Here is a 13,454-nt window from a genome sequence, read left to right as displayed (position 1 = left end):
TAATATTTAATATCAAGATCGATAATATATTTTAAATGTATTAACGATCTCAATAATTTATGAAAATACGAGCGATATATCGGACTAAAAAACGCTTTCCACGAGACCGTAAAGTATTCGCGCAAAGCAAATTTTTCTGTCAATAAGCATGCGCAGTTAAAACATTTCTGGCAATTATGATGATACGTTTCGCTGTAGCGAAAAAAAATAGTCGGATTCATTTCGACTTTTTGCGAATAGTTTACGTTGAGTAATGAACTCTCTATTGCATTTTTCTCAGAAACATGTTCCAAAATGTTTCATCCAAAACTTGGCTAAAATATCTATGAATTCGCCACGAAGTAATCAGGATATTTTTAGGATTTTTCTTTTCTCTATTCAGATCTAGATATAATAATAATTTTTTTTCAATTTTTTCGCATCGTGCGCCTCAAACGTAAAACAAGTTTGTGACAAATGGTGCTTTAAACATGAAAAGTATATTTCGATTAAGGTACAATGACCGAAAGTTCTAATCACGTGATTTGCGCTGCAATATGGGATCGTCTATAAATTACCTAACGCAAACTTTCACAATAAGCAAAACAAAAAAAGATGAAAAGTTGTCCCTCGCATTTAAATAAAAAATCAATATAACCCATTGAGTTTAACGAAAATGGCCGCGTAAATATATTTTGCGTTGCGTAATTTATGAACGATCCCTGTCTTAAACAATATGCGATCGACACAAATATCGATTGCGCTTTTTATGCGACTTAATCGCAGCCTATGCGATTAAAGCGAATTTAAAACCGCATGGCGATTACTTAAATTAATATTGCAATCGCAATTATGACCGTAGTTTCTCTTTAAATCGCTGCTATTAAATTGAACAGCATGATAGCATTGCGATAACGTCAGTGCTTGAGATAAATACAACCAACCCCCTTTCTAATAAAACTATGTAAATAAGAACTGTTCACGTCACTTAAAGCAGGATTGAAAAGTCGTGTTTTTCAGAAGGAATGACCTTTGTAAACTAAATTGGAACTAAAAAAAAAATAAAAATGTTAAGGGGTAAAAATACCTAACATACTACCTATACATACCTATTTAATTTTGAGAAAAGACATCGGTTGTAGAGTTTTAAATTTTTAGTTATAGGCATTAAAAACTTAGGTCACGGATGGAACGATAGGTTCCTTCCGTGACACAAGTTTCAATGGCTTTAACAAAAAAGTTATTATTCCACATGTAATATCTTGACCTGAAAATAAATAGGTTTTAATAGGTTGCATGTTAGGTATTATCACCCCCTTCTAAACGTTAAATTTTTTTTTAAATTTCCAATTTAGTTTATAAAGGTCATTCCTTTTGGAAAAAAAAAAGACTTCAATCCTGCCCTTAAGGTAAAAAGCAAAAAAAGCAGCAACAACAACAAAAAATTACTTGGCGTCATCGAAGATTCTCTACTAAACGATACCACATATACTTTTAATTGCAATATGAATCTTTTAATTAAAAAAGACTTGTATTCGCAAGGAATTAAGCACGACATATGCTAAAAACTTAGTACGTCTCAGAGTTACTTCACTCAGTTCTTACCAGATTACGCATTTAAAATTTCTTAAATATCAGAGTTGTGTGCTTTTTTCTCTTGAAGGAAAATATTTATTGCAATTGTAATACATACATATAATAAAAAATATTTTTGGTTTATTTTCATACAAAGAATTTGGTTCTTGCGCACTTTTGCATAAGTATCTTACTTTTTCTACTTGCTTTTGGCCGTAAAGAGCACAAGCCTTTGATGGGAGACTACTGATACACCCAATATCAGGTGGCGATTGAAGGGGTCATTTAACGTAAAAATTCGAAATTTTAGTTTTGTTTAGCACCACTTTCACTTGACGATGAAGAGTTATTTTCTCTGTCAGATGCCATCTAAAGAAAATATATATATATTTATATTCAAATAAAAAACAATTAAAATGACATTATAAACGATTAAAAACAAAAATTTCTAACCTTTTTGTAAACCATTTCAAAAAGCTTAAGAGATTTTTGTTGTAATTTTTGGAAAGATTCTCTTAATTCTTCAGCAGATTTAATTTCGTCTTTTTTCTCTAATACCTTTCGAACGTTAGCTATTTCGGTCTTTAATTCTTCATACTAAGTTAAAAATTGAATAATTAAGTTTAAATTTATCAAAACAAATATCAATTATATTTAAATACTTTACAACCTACCTCTTCCTTCGGAAGTTGATCTTTATATTCTTCCATCTTAGACTCAGTATCATGAATAACACTTTCTGCTTGATTTGCTGTTTCAACTATTTCTTTTTTCCTTTTATCTTCTTCAGCAAATTGCTCTGCTTGACGCACCATTTTTTCTATATCTTCTTTACTTAAACCTCCACTTGATTGAATAACGACTGAAAATAACCATTTATAATTAATTTCCGCTTAAAACAAGATAAAAAATCACACGATAAAAAGTTCTATAAAAATGTAACATTGGTCAAATAATTACTCACTTTGTTGCTCTTTACCAGTTCCCTTATCACGAGCAGAGACATTTACAATGCCGTTTGCATCAATGTCAAATGTAACTTCAATTTGAGGAACTCCTCTAGGAGCTGGCGGAATTCCCACTAATGAAAACTGTCCAAGTAATTTGTTATTTCCAGCCATTTCACGTTCTCCCTGATAGCATTTAATTTCAACTTGAGTTTGTCCATCTGCAGCTGTCGAGAAAACCTGACTCTTTTTTGTAGGAATAGTAGTGTTTCTGTTAATAAGTTTTGTCATAACACCACCTAAAGTTTCTATACCCAATGAAAGAGGAGTTACATCTAGAAGAAGAATATCTTTTACTTCTCCAGCTAGTACACCTCCTTGAATAGCTGCACCAATAGCTACGGCTTCATCTGGATTTACAGCTTTACTTGGCTTACGACCAAATATCTCTTCAACAATTGATTGCACCTAAAAAGATTCAAACATTTTTATGAATAAAGAAAGTAATGGCAATTTAAATAAACTTATCTAAAATAATCTATAAATAAAAAAATCTTGTCAAAAAGATAAAAAAATTACATTAAACAAAGAACTATTATTTAAAAACCTTTGGCATTCTAGTCATTCCTCCTACTAAAAGAACTTCTCCTATTTCTCCTCGGCTAACTCCAGCATCTTTAATCGCTTTTTTACACGGATCAACTGTTTTCTGGATTAGATGATTAACAAGTTGCTCTAATTTGGCACGAGTCAGTTTTAAATTCATGTGCTTAGGACCACTTGCATCCATAGTTAAGTAGGGAAGATTAATGTCAGTTTGTTGGGAAGAAGATAGTTCACACTTTGCTTTTTCAGCAGCCTCACGCAACCGTTGAAGTGCCATATTATCTTTCTTGACATCAATACCAGTCTTAAATAAAAGTTTGACTTGGAATAATACTTGAAAGAAAATCCATTTATCAAAATAATATACACAATATGAATAATAATATTCTACTGTAATTTATAGTTTAAATTGTAACACATTGTAACTACAAATATGATTTAAATTTTAGTGTACAGAAAATATAAAAAATCTTTTTAAAATTATTACCTTTCAAGTTAAGGTTCAATTGACACAAATAATATAAATATGCAAATAATATCACAATTCTTATATTGATTATATACTGATTCTTATATTGATTATATACTGATTCTTATATTGATTATACTGATTCACACAATTCTTATATTGCCAAAAATTTACAGATGTATCTAGTTTTATGTGTGTTAGATGTATGTCTTATGTATGTAATATCAGGTTATTTGAACTAAAAGAGCTTTTTTATTAACAATACAAGCAAAAACTAAAAAACCTACATCTCTCTGAAACTCTTTGACAAGATATTCCAATAAAGCCATATCAAAATCTTCACCACCTAAGTATGTATCCCCATTTGTGGACTTGACTTCAAAAACACCTTTATGTATTTCCAAGAGAGAAACATCAAATGTTCCACCTCCAAGATCATAAACTGCAATACTTAAAAAAAAATTTCAAAAACTTGATATATCTTATAGTTTTTTGTTTAATAAGAAATATTTAAGATTCAAAAGAAACAAATGGAAAGTTTTAGATTTCAGTGCAATCTTCAAAGCATTTTAATTTTGCTGCTATTACACTTTTATGTATAAAATATGTTTATATATATATATATATATATATATATATATATATATATATATATATATATATATATATATATATATATATATATATATATATATATATATAAGAAAAACATTTATATACATTTGATCATCACTTCTTTCCATTCCAAATGCAAGAGCTGCAGCTGTGGGTTCATTAATTACACGAAGAACATTTAAGCCTGCTATTTGGCCAGCATCTTTTGTAGCCTAAAAATATGAAATACTAAAAATACTTTTGGAGCCTAAAAACCCATATTTTAAAACATTAAATTTAGGAACACAAATATATGTCAATAAACGGGTATTTAGCTGAACAAAAAACATTTAGCTAAATACACACATTATTAATATATGCTAGTCAATGTCACTGATGATGTCATACTAAACCACTAACAGTCTATACCAATCAGATGACAATAAGGCAAACAGTCTATACCAATCAGATGATAATAAGGCAAACAGTCTATACCAATCAGATGACAATAAGGCAAACAGTCTATACCAATCAGATGACAATAAGGCAAACAGTCTATACCAATCAGATGACAATAAGACAAACAGTCTATACCAATCAGATGACAATAAGGCAAACAGTCTATACCAATCAGATGACAATAAGACAAACAGTCTATACCAATCAGATGACAATAAGGCAAACAGTCTATACCAATCAGATGACAATAAGGCAAACAGTCTATACCAATCAGAAGACAATAAGGCAAACAGTCTATACCAATCAGATGACAATAAGGCAAACAGTCTATACCAATCAGATGACAATAAGGCAAACAGTCTATACCAATCAGATGACAATAAGACAAACAGTCTATACCAATCAGATGACAATAAGGCAAACAGTCTATACCAATCAGATGACAATAAGGCAAACAGTCTATACCAATCAGATGACAATAAGACAAACAGTGAATGAAAGAATAGAAAATAAAAGAATAATAACTAAAAAAAAATTTTTTTCAATTTGAAAATAATAGGCTGTAGTGGTGCAGCACTAATTATGTAAGGAACCAAGTTTGACCCCTATCATACCCTAGTACGATACATAACTAGCGACTTGCTTCTCCACACAGTTTGCAACCATGTCAAGTTGTGTCAGAGGTTTTAGTTTGTGAGGGTTTGACTCTTTGAGTACGGCAAAACACAACCATAGATTTTAAGTTAAAGTGCGGCAAGCCATATTCCTGGCTTTTAAAGTGATTTTCAGAACTATGACCTTTTGTGCTAAAATATTAGGTTTGCTAATTTATAAATGGTACCACTGATAAGTGCATAACCTCTTTCTTTTGACATATTATTTATATGTTTAACTGTGAAAATGAGGGATTGTTTTTTATCGTATTTCAGTTTTTTTAGTTATGATTTTAACATCTTTTAATTTTATTGCGCAGTCAAAGAATAAATAAAATAAAGAATAAATAAAAAAATAAAAAAAGTATTATCTTCGATTTCAGATGACAATTTAAAAACTAAAGAGAATAAAAATTTAGATTAATAAGAAAATAAAATGGAAAAAAAGATTTAGATAAAAATATATACTTGTCTTTGAGAATCATTAAAATATGCCGGGACTGTAACAACAGCATTTTTAACAGTTGAACCCAAATAACTTTCTAAAAATATAAAATGGCTTTTAAGTTAGTTTGATTATGTAACATAAATATATAAAAATTATATATCTAATTATATATTTATATAAATATTTATATATCTAAAGAATTTTTATTCATATACTTAAAAAAATAATAATAAAAAGATAAATATTAAAAGTGGTTATTAAAGATTGAAGAAAATGTATCAAAATAAATATAAAGCATTTTCATTCTCTTTTCCTTTGTTGGAAAACAATCTGATTTTAGTCATTGTTTTGATAAATAAACTGAGTAAAATACCTATACTATGCCAACATAAATCAGCAGAAAAATATATTTACACATAAAATAAAACTACCTGCAGTTTCTTTCATTTTAGTTAAAACGAAAGCTCCTGTCTGACTCGGTGAGTATGTTTTTCCATGGGCTTGAAACCAAACGTCTCCATTTGATGCTTTAACTAACTTGTAAGGAACATTTTTTCTAAATAAAATATTTATATTTAGATAGTTTTAAGGTTTTAATAACAATAACTATATGGTCAGTAATAAAATTTTCCTATTAAACTTTTTTCTTGCACCTCAAAGCTTAAATGTGCAATAATGAAAATTGCAAAAATTAAAAACATAAACATATTAAACAGAGGGGATCAAACTTCACAGTACCACCAATTGCAAAGTGGTACATAATTGTGAGTCGAGTAGAAATCATTATCAGAAAAAAATCTTTATTTTTTTATTGAGATTGATCAACTGATAAATCAAATGGATCAACTGTTAAATCAAATTAATTGGATGGGTTTTCATAATGCTATTATCTTTTATTTCTTAAATATTAATTATTATGAAGTATATGCAATTTTTTTACAATCAAATGTCCTTTCTAGCATTAATCTTTATTGCAAATCAGAACTAAGTATTTTTATTGTGATAGTATTACAAGCAGATTATATCAAAGGTTTACAAGTTTTATAACATATCTACTAATAAATTTAGGTATCTGAACTTTTATTCTCCTAGGTAAGTCAGTCACATCAACAGCCCCAACAGCATCAGTTTAACATCATAACAAGGATAATGCAAACAATATAAGCTGCAACAAGTGGAATAGCAACAATTACATGCCTTATCTATACTTCCCTACATTTGCAGGGGCATAATTGGCAACTAAATGCTGTACCTGATGAAACTAAATAAAATGCTCTAACAGCAGACAGAAAGAAACACATACTACTTATTCTTATTGTAATAATTGTTATTTTATTTGGCAAAGATAAAATAAAAAGATTTTTTATATTTTCTGTACACTAAAACTGAAATATAAGTCATCATAGGAATATGCTATAATACACAACAATTGATTGAAAAACTAAAAAATTATGTTATTCATTAAAGTATTTTGTAGATATTATAAATTTTATTATTAATTCATGAAAGTTTAATTTATAACATATAATTATCAACTTAATTGATAAACATAACTTATATTGTAATATTTTTGTCCAAGCAACAAAAAATTGAATAAAGTCATATTAAAGAAAATACTATGTTTATTCACTATAGCGTTGAGTTAAATAATTTAAAATGAAAAGCTACTTAAATTCTTAATAAAAAAAATTTATAATTTTTTTCTAAAGAAAATATCAAAAACATTATCATGTCAAAAATATTATCATAAATAAGACAAAAACTATAAATAATAAAAAATTTATTCTTATAACATTTGATAAAGTCATTCATAATAAACTTATAATAAAAACTTTCAAGCCATTTGATAACAAACAAATGAACTTTTATAATAAAATAAACTTTTATAAATAACTTTTTTATTAATGAAAATTTATTTTTATAAATAACCCTAACTTGTTGTTTTATAAATAACCCTATCTTATGAGTATTTATCAAGCCACCAAAACTATGTTAAATAAGCCAATTTTTTCAATCAATTTTTATTAGACAAGAATTCCTGTTGTGCATTTTAAACAATTTAAATAAAACAGTCACAGTAAAAATAAAAACAATTATAACAAAATATATTCATACATATCTTTTTGAACTTCAGGATCATCAAATCTTCTGCCAATGTATCGCTTGGTAGCATATAATGTGTTTTGAGAGTTGGTTACAGACTAAACATTACCAAAAAATAATTTCAAAAAAAATTTTTTTAAACTTATTATTATTAAACCTATTATATTGATAGAAAAAGAAAGTAAATTTATTCATTTTTTCAGCATTAAATTTGTTAGGTTTTACACACAAAAAATATGATTCTATAGAATAACAGTAAAAAAAAATTAATTTTTTTATTGATTTTTTTTTCCTTTGCAAATAACAGTCTAATCTTTCACTTAAAAAAACACTTTTTTTTTAAATGTAAAGATTGTAGTGGTCCTCATGACCTTAACTAAGCCACTACAGTGGAGGAGGCTAATTTATTGCGGTTACAACCTTTTCTCAACTCCAAAACACAAACCTTGACAGTCAAATCAAGTGGGGATCAAATTTGGGGAGAATCTCACTTAGGAAGAAAGTGCTCTACCACTAAACCACTACCACATTCAAGTGTGCACATTATTATATAAAAAAGAAGAAAAAAAAATACTAAACATGCAAATAACAAGTTTTCACAGAACCATTTATGGCTAAAAATTGTCAATACAGTCTTCTCTGTTTTAAATTTAATGCCAACGCGCAAAAATGTGCTGGCAGGATAGCCATTTTTAAGTTAGCCTGCGTGATTTAAAATATTCTTTTTTCCCCTGCTATTTAAATTAAAATAAAAATAGTAAAAATACTTTGAATAAAAAAAAGGGAAAATACTTTGAATAAATACTAGATACAATAATTAAATAAAAACTGGTAAAAAAAAAAAAAGAAGCATTTTTTTCAATAAAAGCTGAACAAATGAACAAAAAAGTTTTGTTGCAATTTAAAACAAAACACCAATAATTTTTATTTGGTAAGCACTTTTTTATGCGCATGCCAAAGTTTTAGCGGTCATATGGGTAAATATAAAAAGAATTGAGTGCGAAAGCGCTGGGTAAATGGAGAAGACTGTCAATAGACATAAAATCTTAAGTTCCATTAAAAGTTGTTTTCTACACTTTAGTTTAAGTATAAATGCTGTTTTTAAAGTTTATACTTTAATACCAAGCTCTATATAACAGAGTTCCTCTACAACTTTAAGTTTAGTCATTTTTATACAAATGCACATAACATGAACTATTATTAATGCAGCACCAGCTTTGTTTTATCAAATCCGGTCCAGGTCAAATATCAGTCCCATAAAAACTTTCTTTTAAAGTGACCACTTAACCAGTTATTTCTTTTAAAGACATTACCTTGGTGAATATTTTCCTCATTTACACAACAAAGTATCTTTGCAATATATTGACTAAAAAACTTTATATTTTGCTGGGTAAATTCCTTGAACTTAGTAAAAGCTATATTACTTTTTTTATCCTGTTGAAATCTTCAAAAATAATAACACTGTAATATGTAAAATAACTAATATACAAAAGCTAGTAATATAGTACATATGCAGTAATATATGTATATATGCAGTAATATATCTATAATATAAGTAATATATACAGAAACTTATTTTCTGTAAATATTACTTATATTATACATATATTACTGCATATATATTGTTTGTGATTGCAAACTGCAATATCTGCAAATGCTTATGGTCTTTAAATTTTGAGTTTTTTAAAAACCATAAACTTTTTATCACTAGACTTAATGGTTGTTATTCTATAAAAAAATGTTTTTTGCATTGATCCTTGAAATTGTGATATAAAATATCGTAAAACCATATTACTATTATTAAAAATTTTGATTTAAACATTAATATTCATTTAACAAATTACCAGATAAAACTAAAAAACTAAGGCATACAGTGAAATAAAATATTAAAAATGGAACGACTGAAACTGAACCTAATTTTGTACAAACATTCAAGGAAATCCAGGATGATACTTATTATGATAACAGCAAAAACATGGCATCACAAGAATCAATAAAACAAAAAATTGGGTAAAGAAGATACATATGAAGTGGAGATATTTGATACCGACACACATTGCAGTTAGGAATATAAATTTGTTGTAACCTTTAATAAGTAATTTGATTTTTAATTTAAGAAATGGGGGGGGGGGAGTATGGGTGGTGGATATCCCCTTCTACATGTTGATGTATAATGCACTTATATATGTAAAATATTGTAAAACATAAGTTTTATTGTATGTATTGTAAATAGTATAACTTAATTTTTTAAATATAAATAAACAATCACCACCACATCCTCCTCCAACCCTAAGATACAATTTCATATTTATATGTGGTCTACAATAAAGTTAAAGTTTGTGAAAAAAATCTTTTCTGAAAGAAATATGCATTTTTATATGGTAAAGGTGGGGTTTGGCATCCACTCTATCCCCAAAGATACACCTGGTGGTGAGAAGCAAATCTGCACCCTAATGTTACAACTATCTTGATACCATTATATAAGCATTTAGATAAGAATTAACAAAGTTATAACAATTAAGATAAATAAAAACTAAATTTTGACTACAGCATTATCAACAAACTCATATCTCAAAAATGGTAATGTTGCAGAATAGTGGCGTAAAATAATTTTATTTTTTTGCTTGTTGCACTTTCGTGTGACTTGCTTAAAGTGAAGACTTTTTAATATAAACAAATGGGGTATTTATTGGCTTAAGTACATACATCGTCTATTTTATAGACTGCTGCTAAAAGGGAGTGCTGCTACATCAACTATCTTATAGCCTGCTGCTACAAGGAAGTGCCGCTACATCGACTAAGGGTTTGGCATGGGGCAGCAATCTTTTTTCTTTTAAAACTTCAAGTTATATTCCTAATGTTTAATAAACCTCCACTGAGAGTGCAACAAGCAAATAAATAAAATTATTTTACGCCACTATTCTGCAACATTACCTCAAAAATTAGCTTTTAAAAACGTCAAAACTTTTCATAGAATTATTCAATTTTCTAATTATTCAACTTTCACTTAAATTCCAAAAATTATTCACCTTTAAAATACTGTATTAAAGGGCTTTCTAATGATATATAACATTCTGGTATTTTATTATTTTGAAAAAACCAATCCACATACCTATTAATACCAGCCATTCCAAAATTATGGCATATATATTTGTTTTGATTTTTTTTTTTTAACTTAAGAAAACACTGAATACTTTACTTAAATTACTCAATACACTTAATAATGTATATAATAATTACCTGTCTTTTTGCTGGTGCTCCAACTAGTCTTTCTCCATCCGGTAAAAATGCAATAACTGAGGGAGTTGTACGAGAACCTTCAGAATTTTCTATCACACGTGGAGAAGATCCTTCCATAACAGCCACGCAAGAATTAGTAGTTCCGAGATCAATTCCAATGACATTTCCTTGCACTGAACTATAAAAAGTTCAATAATTGATAATTTATAAAATTGATTAACTATGTATAAAGTTGAAGCTTGCTCTAAGAAGTGAATACCATAGTAGAAACTAATTTCATATCATTACATCACCATTTATGAAATACTAAAGCTGTTTAGATCGTAGTATAACATACCCCAAAATTAGATAAAATATCTTTTAATTACATTTTTAGAACAAACTTACGCATATGCTCTCTTTAAAATAATGTTCTGACAATTGACTGAAGCACTTGGGAAGAATGTTTTGAAACAAACATTATTAAAAATACTTCCAGATTTCTTTAGAGTTGATAGCATATTTATAAATTTTGATACAACGTTAATCAAGTATTTGGTATTAGTTAACAAGTTCGCACTGACTTTCTCGATTGTTCCTCAAGTGTTTAGCTTATGCAATAAAATTATACAGAATCAGCATTCTTAATTTAAATTTCGCCTGAAATACACACTCGCAAATGAAATATTTTAGTATAATATAAAAGTTTTATTTTAGAGTGTGTGAGTTTGTCCTTTGGAGCACATGGTCAGTGTTTCGTATTCTAAAAAATACAACAAGAGCCTTTTTAAAAAAACAATCTTACCTACTTTTTAAATTTTTTTTACTGACGAATTGCCGTGTACTCTTAACGGACAAAACTTGCTTTGACGTCAAAGTAAGTTTTGTCCGCCAAGGGTAGAAGGCAATAAAAAAAAAAAATTAAAAAGTTATAAATTAAAAATTAAAAAATCCGTCGAGACGAACAAAACTAGTAGGTCAAAAATTTTTGCTAAAGAACATTTTGAAAAATTTAATTGTTAAATATTCAATATCTTTTCACTTTTCGACATGAAACTCTCGAGAAAAACATTTATATAGTTTTACAACTAAGTAAGATTTATTTTACTTTTCCAAATTCAATGTGGAAAATATAATCAAAACGGGATACTAAATAAGTGCGAATTTCATAAGTGCGAACTGGCATAAGTGCAAAGTAAAAACTGGCGTAAGTGCGAGCTGACATAAGTGCGAATCCTATGTCAATGTTTTTTAATGCTTTAAAAAATATTGACATAGGATTCGCACATAGGATTTTAAAGGCACTTTTTCTACGCATATATGCCAGTTTTCACATATGCCAATTAATGCTTCGCACTTTTGCTAGTTTGCACTAATGTCAATGTTTGCGAATTCTTTTGGCGTACTTATGCCAAATCGAACATATACCAGTTTGCACTTGTGCTATTTTTTGCAACTGCTTTGCACTTTTGCCAGTTCGCACTTATGCCATTTTGCACTTATGTCCGTTCGCACTTATAGAAACGTTTTCAAATTCTTACTGCGTACTTATGCCAGTTCGCACTTATGCAAGTTTGCACTTAAGCCATTTTTTGCAGCTGCTTCGCACTTATGCCATTTTGCACTTATGTCCGTTCGCATGGAAATGTTTTCAAATTGTTACGGCGCGCTTATCCAAGTTCGCAACTGTTATGAAATGTGCACTTATCCAGTCACTCCAATCAAAAGTGTTTTAGTTTAGCACGGAACAAAACGTTTTATAATCCAGGTAACTGGTTGGAACAACGAGTTCTACATTTCTGATAACTGGTCGAAACAACAAGCTCTGTAACTTTGATAACTGGCTGTAAACTTCCCTTTAAAATTATGATCAATCCTAAATCACAAACATTTTTTTTATTTTAGAAGACAGATAACAAGAAAATTAATTTTTCTTCACAGGTGCCTTGCTCCATGCTAACAGGAAGATTTCGAGTTAATGTGGAACCCTATTGGAGCTTAAACAAAAGTATTATAAGTTTAAAAAAGATTTTAGATCTTCTGACGGTACATGCAAACGGAGCACACAATTTGCAATTATTTGTCATCTTGAATGATTTAGAACTCCTCGGAGGTGTTGTACCAATGATACCAACCATTTAAAAAAAAGAGTATGTTTTTGATTTTATGTAGGAAAATCAACATATGTTTTTAAAAAGGAAACACAGTCAATTGTTGGCATTTGATGATAACAATAAATCCTGCCATAGTAGGCTATTTAAGTAATGAAATAAATGACGCCATATTAAAGTTTTGCCATGTGCTCACTTCATAACCACTGTAGTGGGATGTGTTAGTTTTATTGAAACAAATGATTTATGATGACACAATTGGTTCGTCCACATTTCATACTAGAGCCGTTG

At 28.6% G+C, this 13,454-nt stretch overlaps 1 protein-coding gene across 1 annotated transcript; it reads right to left on the bottom strand.

Moving 5' to 3' along the window:
- Positions 1-1,627: 1,627 nt before the first annotated feature.
- Positions 1,628-11,895, bottom strand: LOC100201403 (stress-70 protein, mitochondrial). The gene is made up of 12 exons (XM_065788958.1): positions 11,461-11,895; positions 11,074-11,251; positions 7,846-7,931; positions 6,162-6,286; positions 5,751-5,824; positions 4,297-4,403; positions 3,864-4,026; positions 3,109-3,411; positions 2,519-2,969; positions 2,229-2,416; positions 2,008-2,151; positions 1,628-1,923 (listed from the first exon to the last, which is right to left on the bottom strand). Exons 1-12 carry the CDS (start codon positions 11,571-11,573, stop codon positions 1,861-1,863), a joined length of 1,995 nt encoding a protein of 664 aa, XP_065645030.1. The 5' UTR covers positions 11,574-11,895; the 3' UTR covers positions 1,628-1,860.
- Between the last annotated feature and the right edge of the window lie 1,559 nt (positions 11,896-13,454).

Source organism: Hydra vulgaris, chromosome 01 (assembly GCF_038396675.1).
Source record: "Hydra vulgaris chromosome 01, alternate assembly HydraT2T_AEP".
Classification (NCBI taxonomy): domain Eukaryota; kingdom Metazoa; phylum Cnidaria; class Hydrozoa; order Anthoathecata; family Hydridae; genus Hydra; species Hydra vulgaris.
Note: the sequence above shows the minus strand (reverse complement) of the source record. Positions and strands in the feature narration are given on the sequence as shown.

What these genes read in the sequence shown, in the direction of transcription:
- LOC100201403 (XM_065788958.1), bottom strand. Translation starts at nt 11,573, where the DNA reads ATGCTATCAACTCTAAAGAAATCTGGAAGTATTTTTAATAATGTTTGT. An exon ending in GAATGACTAGAATGCCAAAG is followed by an intron (nt 2,970 to 3,108) that starts GTTTTTAAATAA and finishes GAATCTTTTTAG; the next exon opens with GTGCAATCAATTGTTGAAGA. An exon ending in AACTGGTAAAGAGCAACAAA is followed by an intron (nt 2,417 to 2,518) that starts GTGAGTAATTAT and finishes GGTTATTTTCAG; the next exon opens with TCGTTATTCAATCAAGTGGA.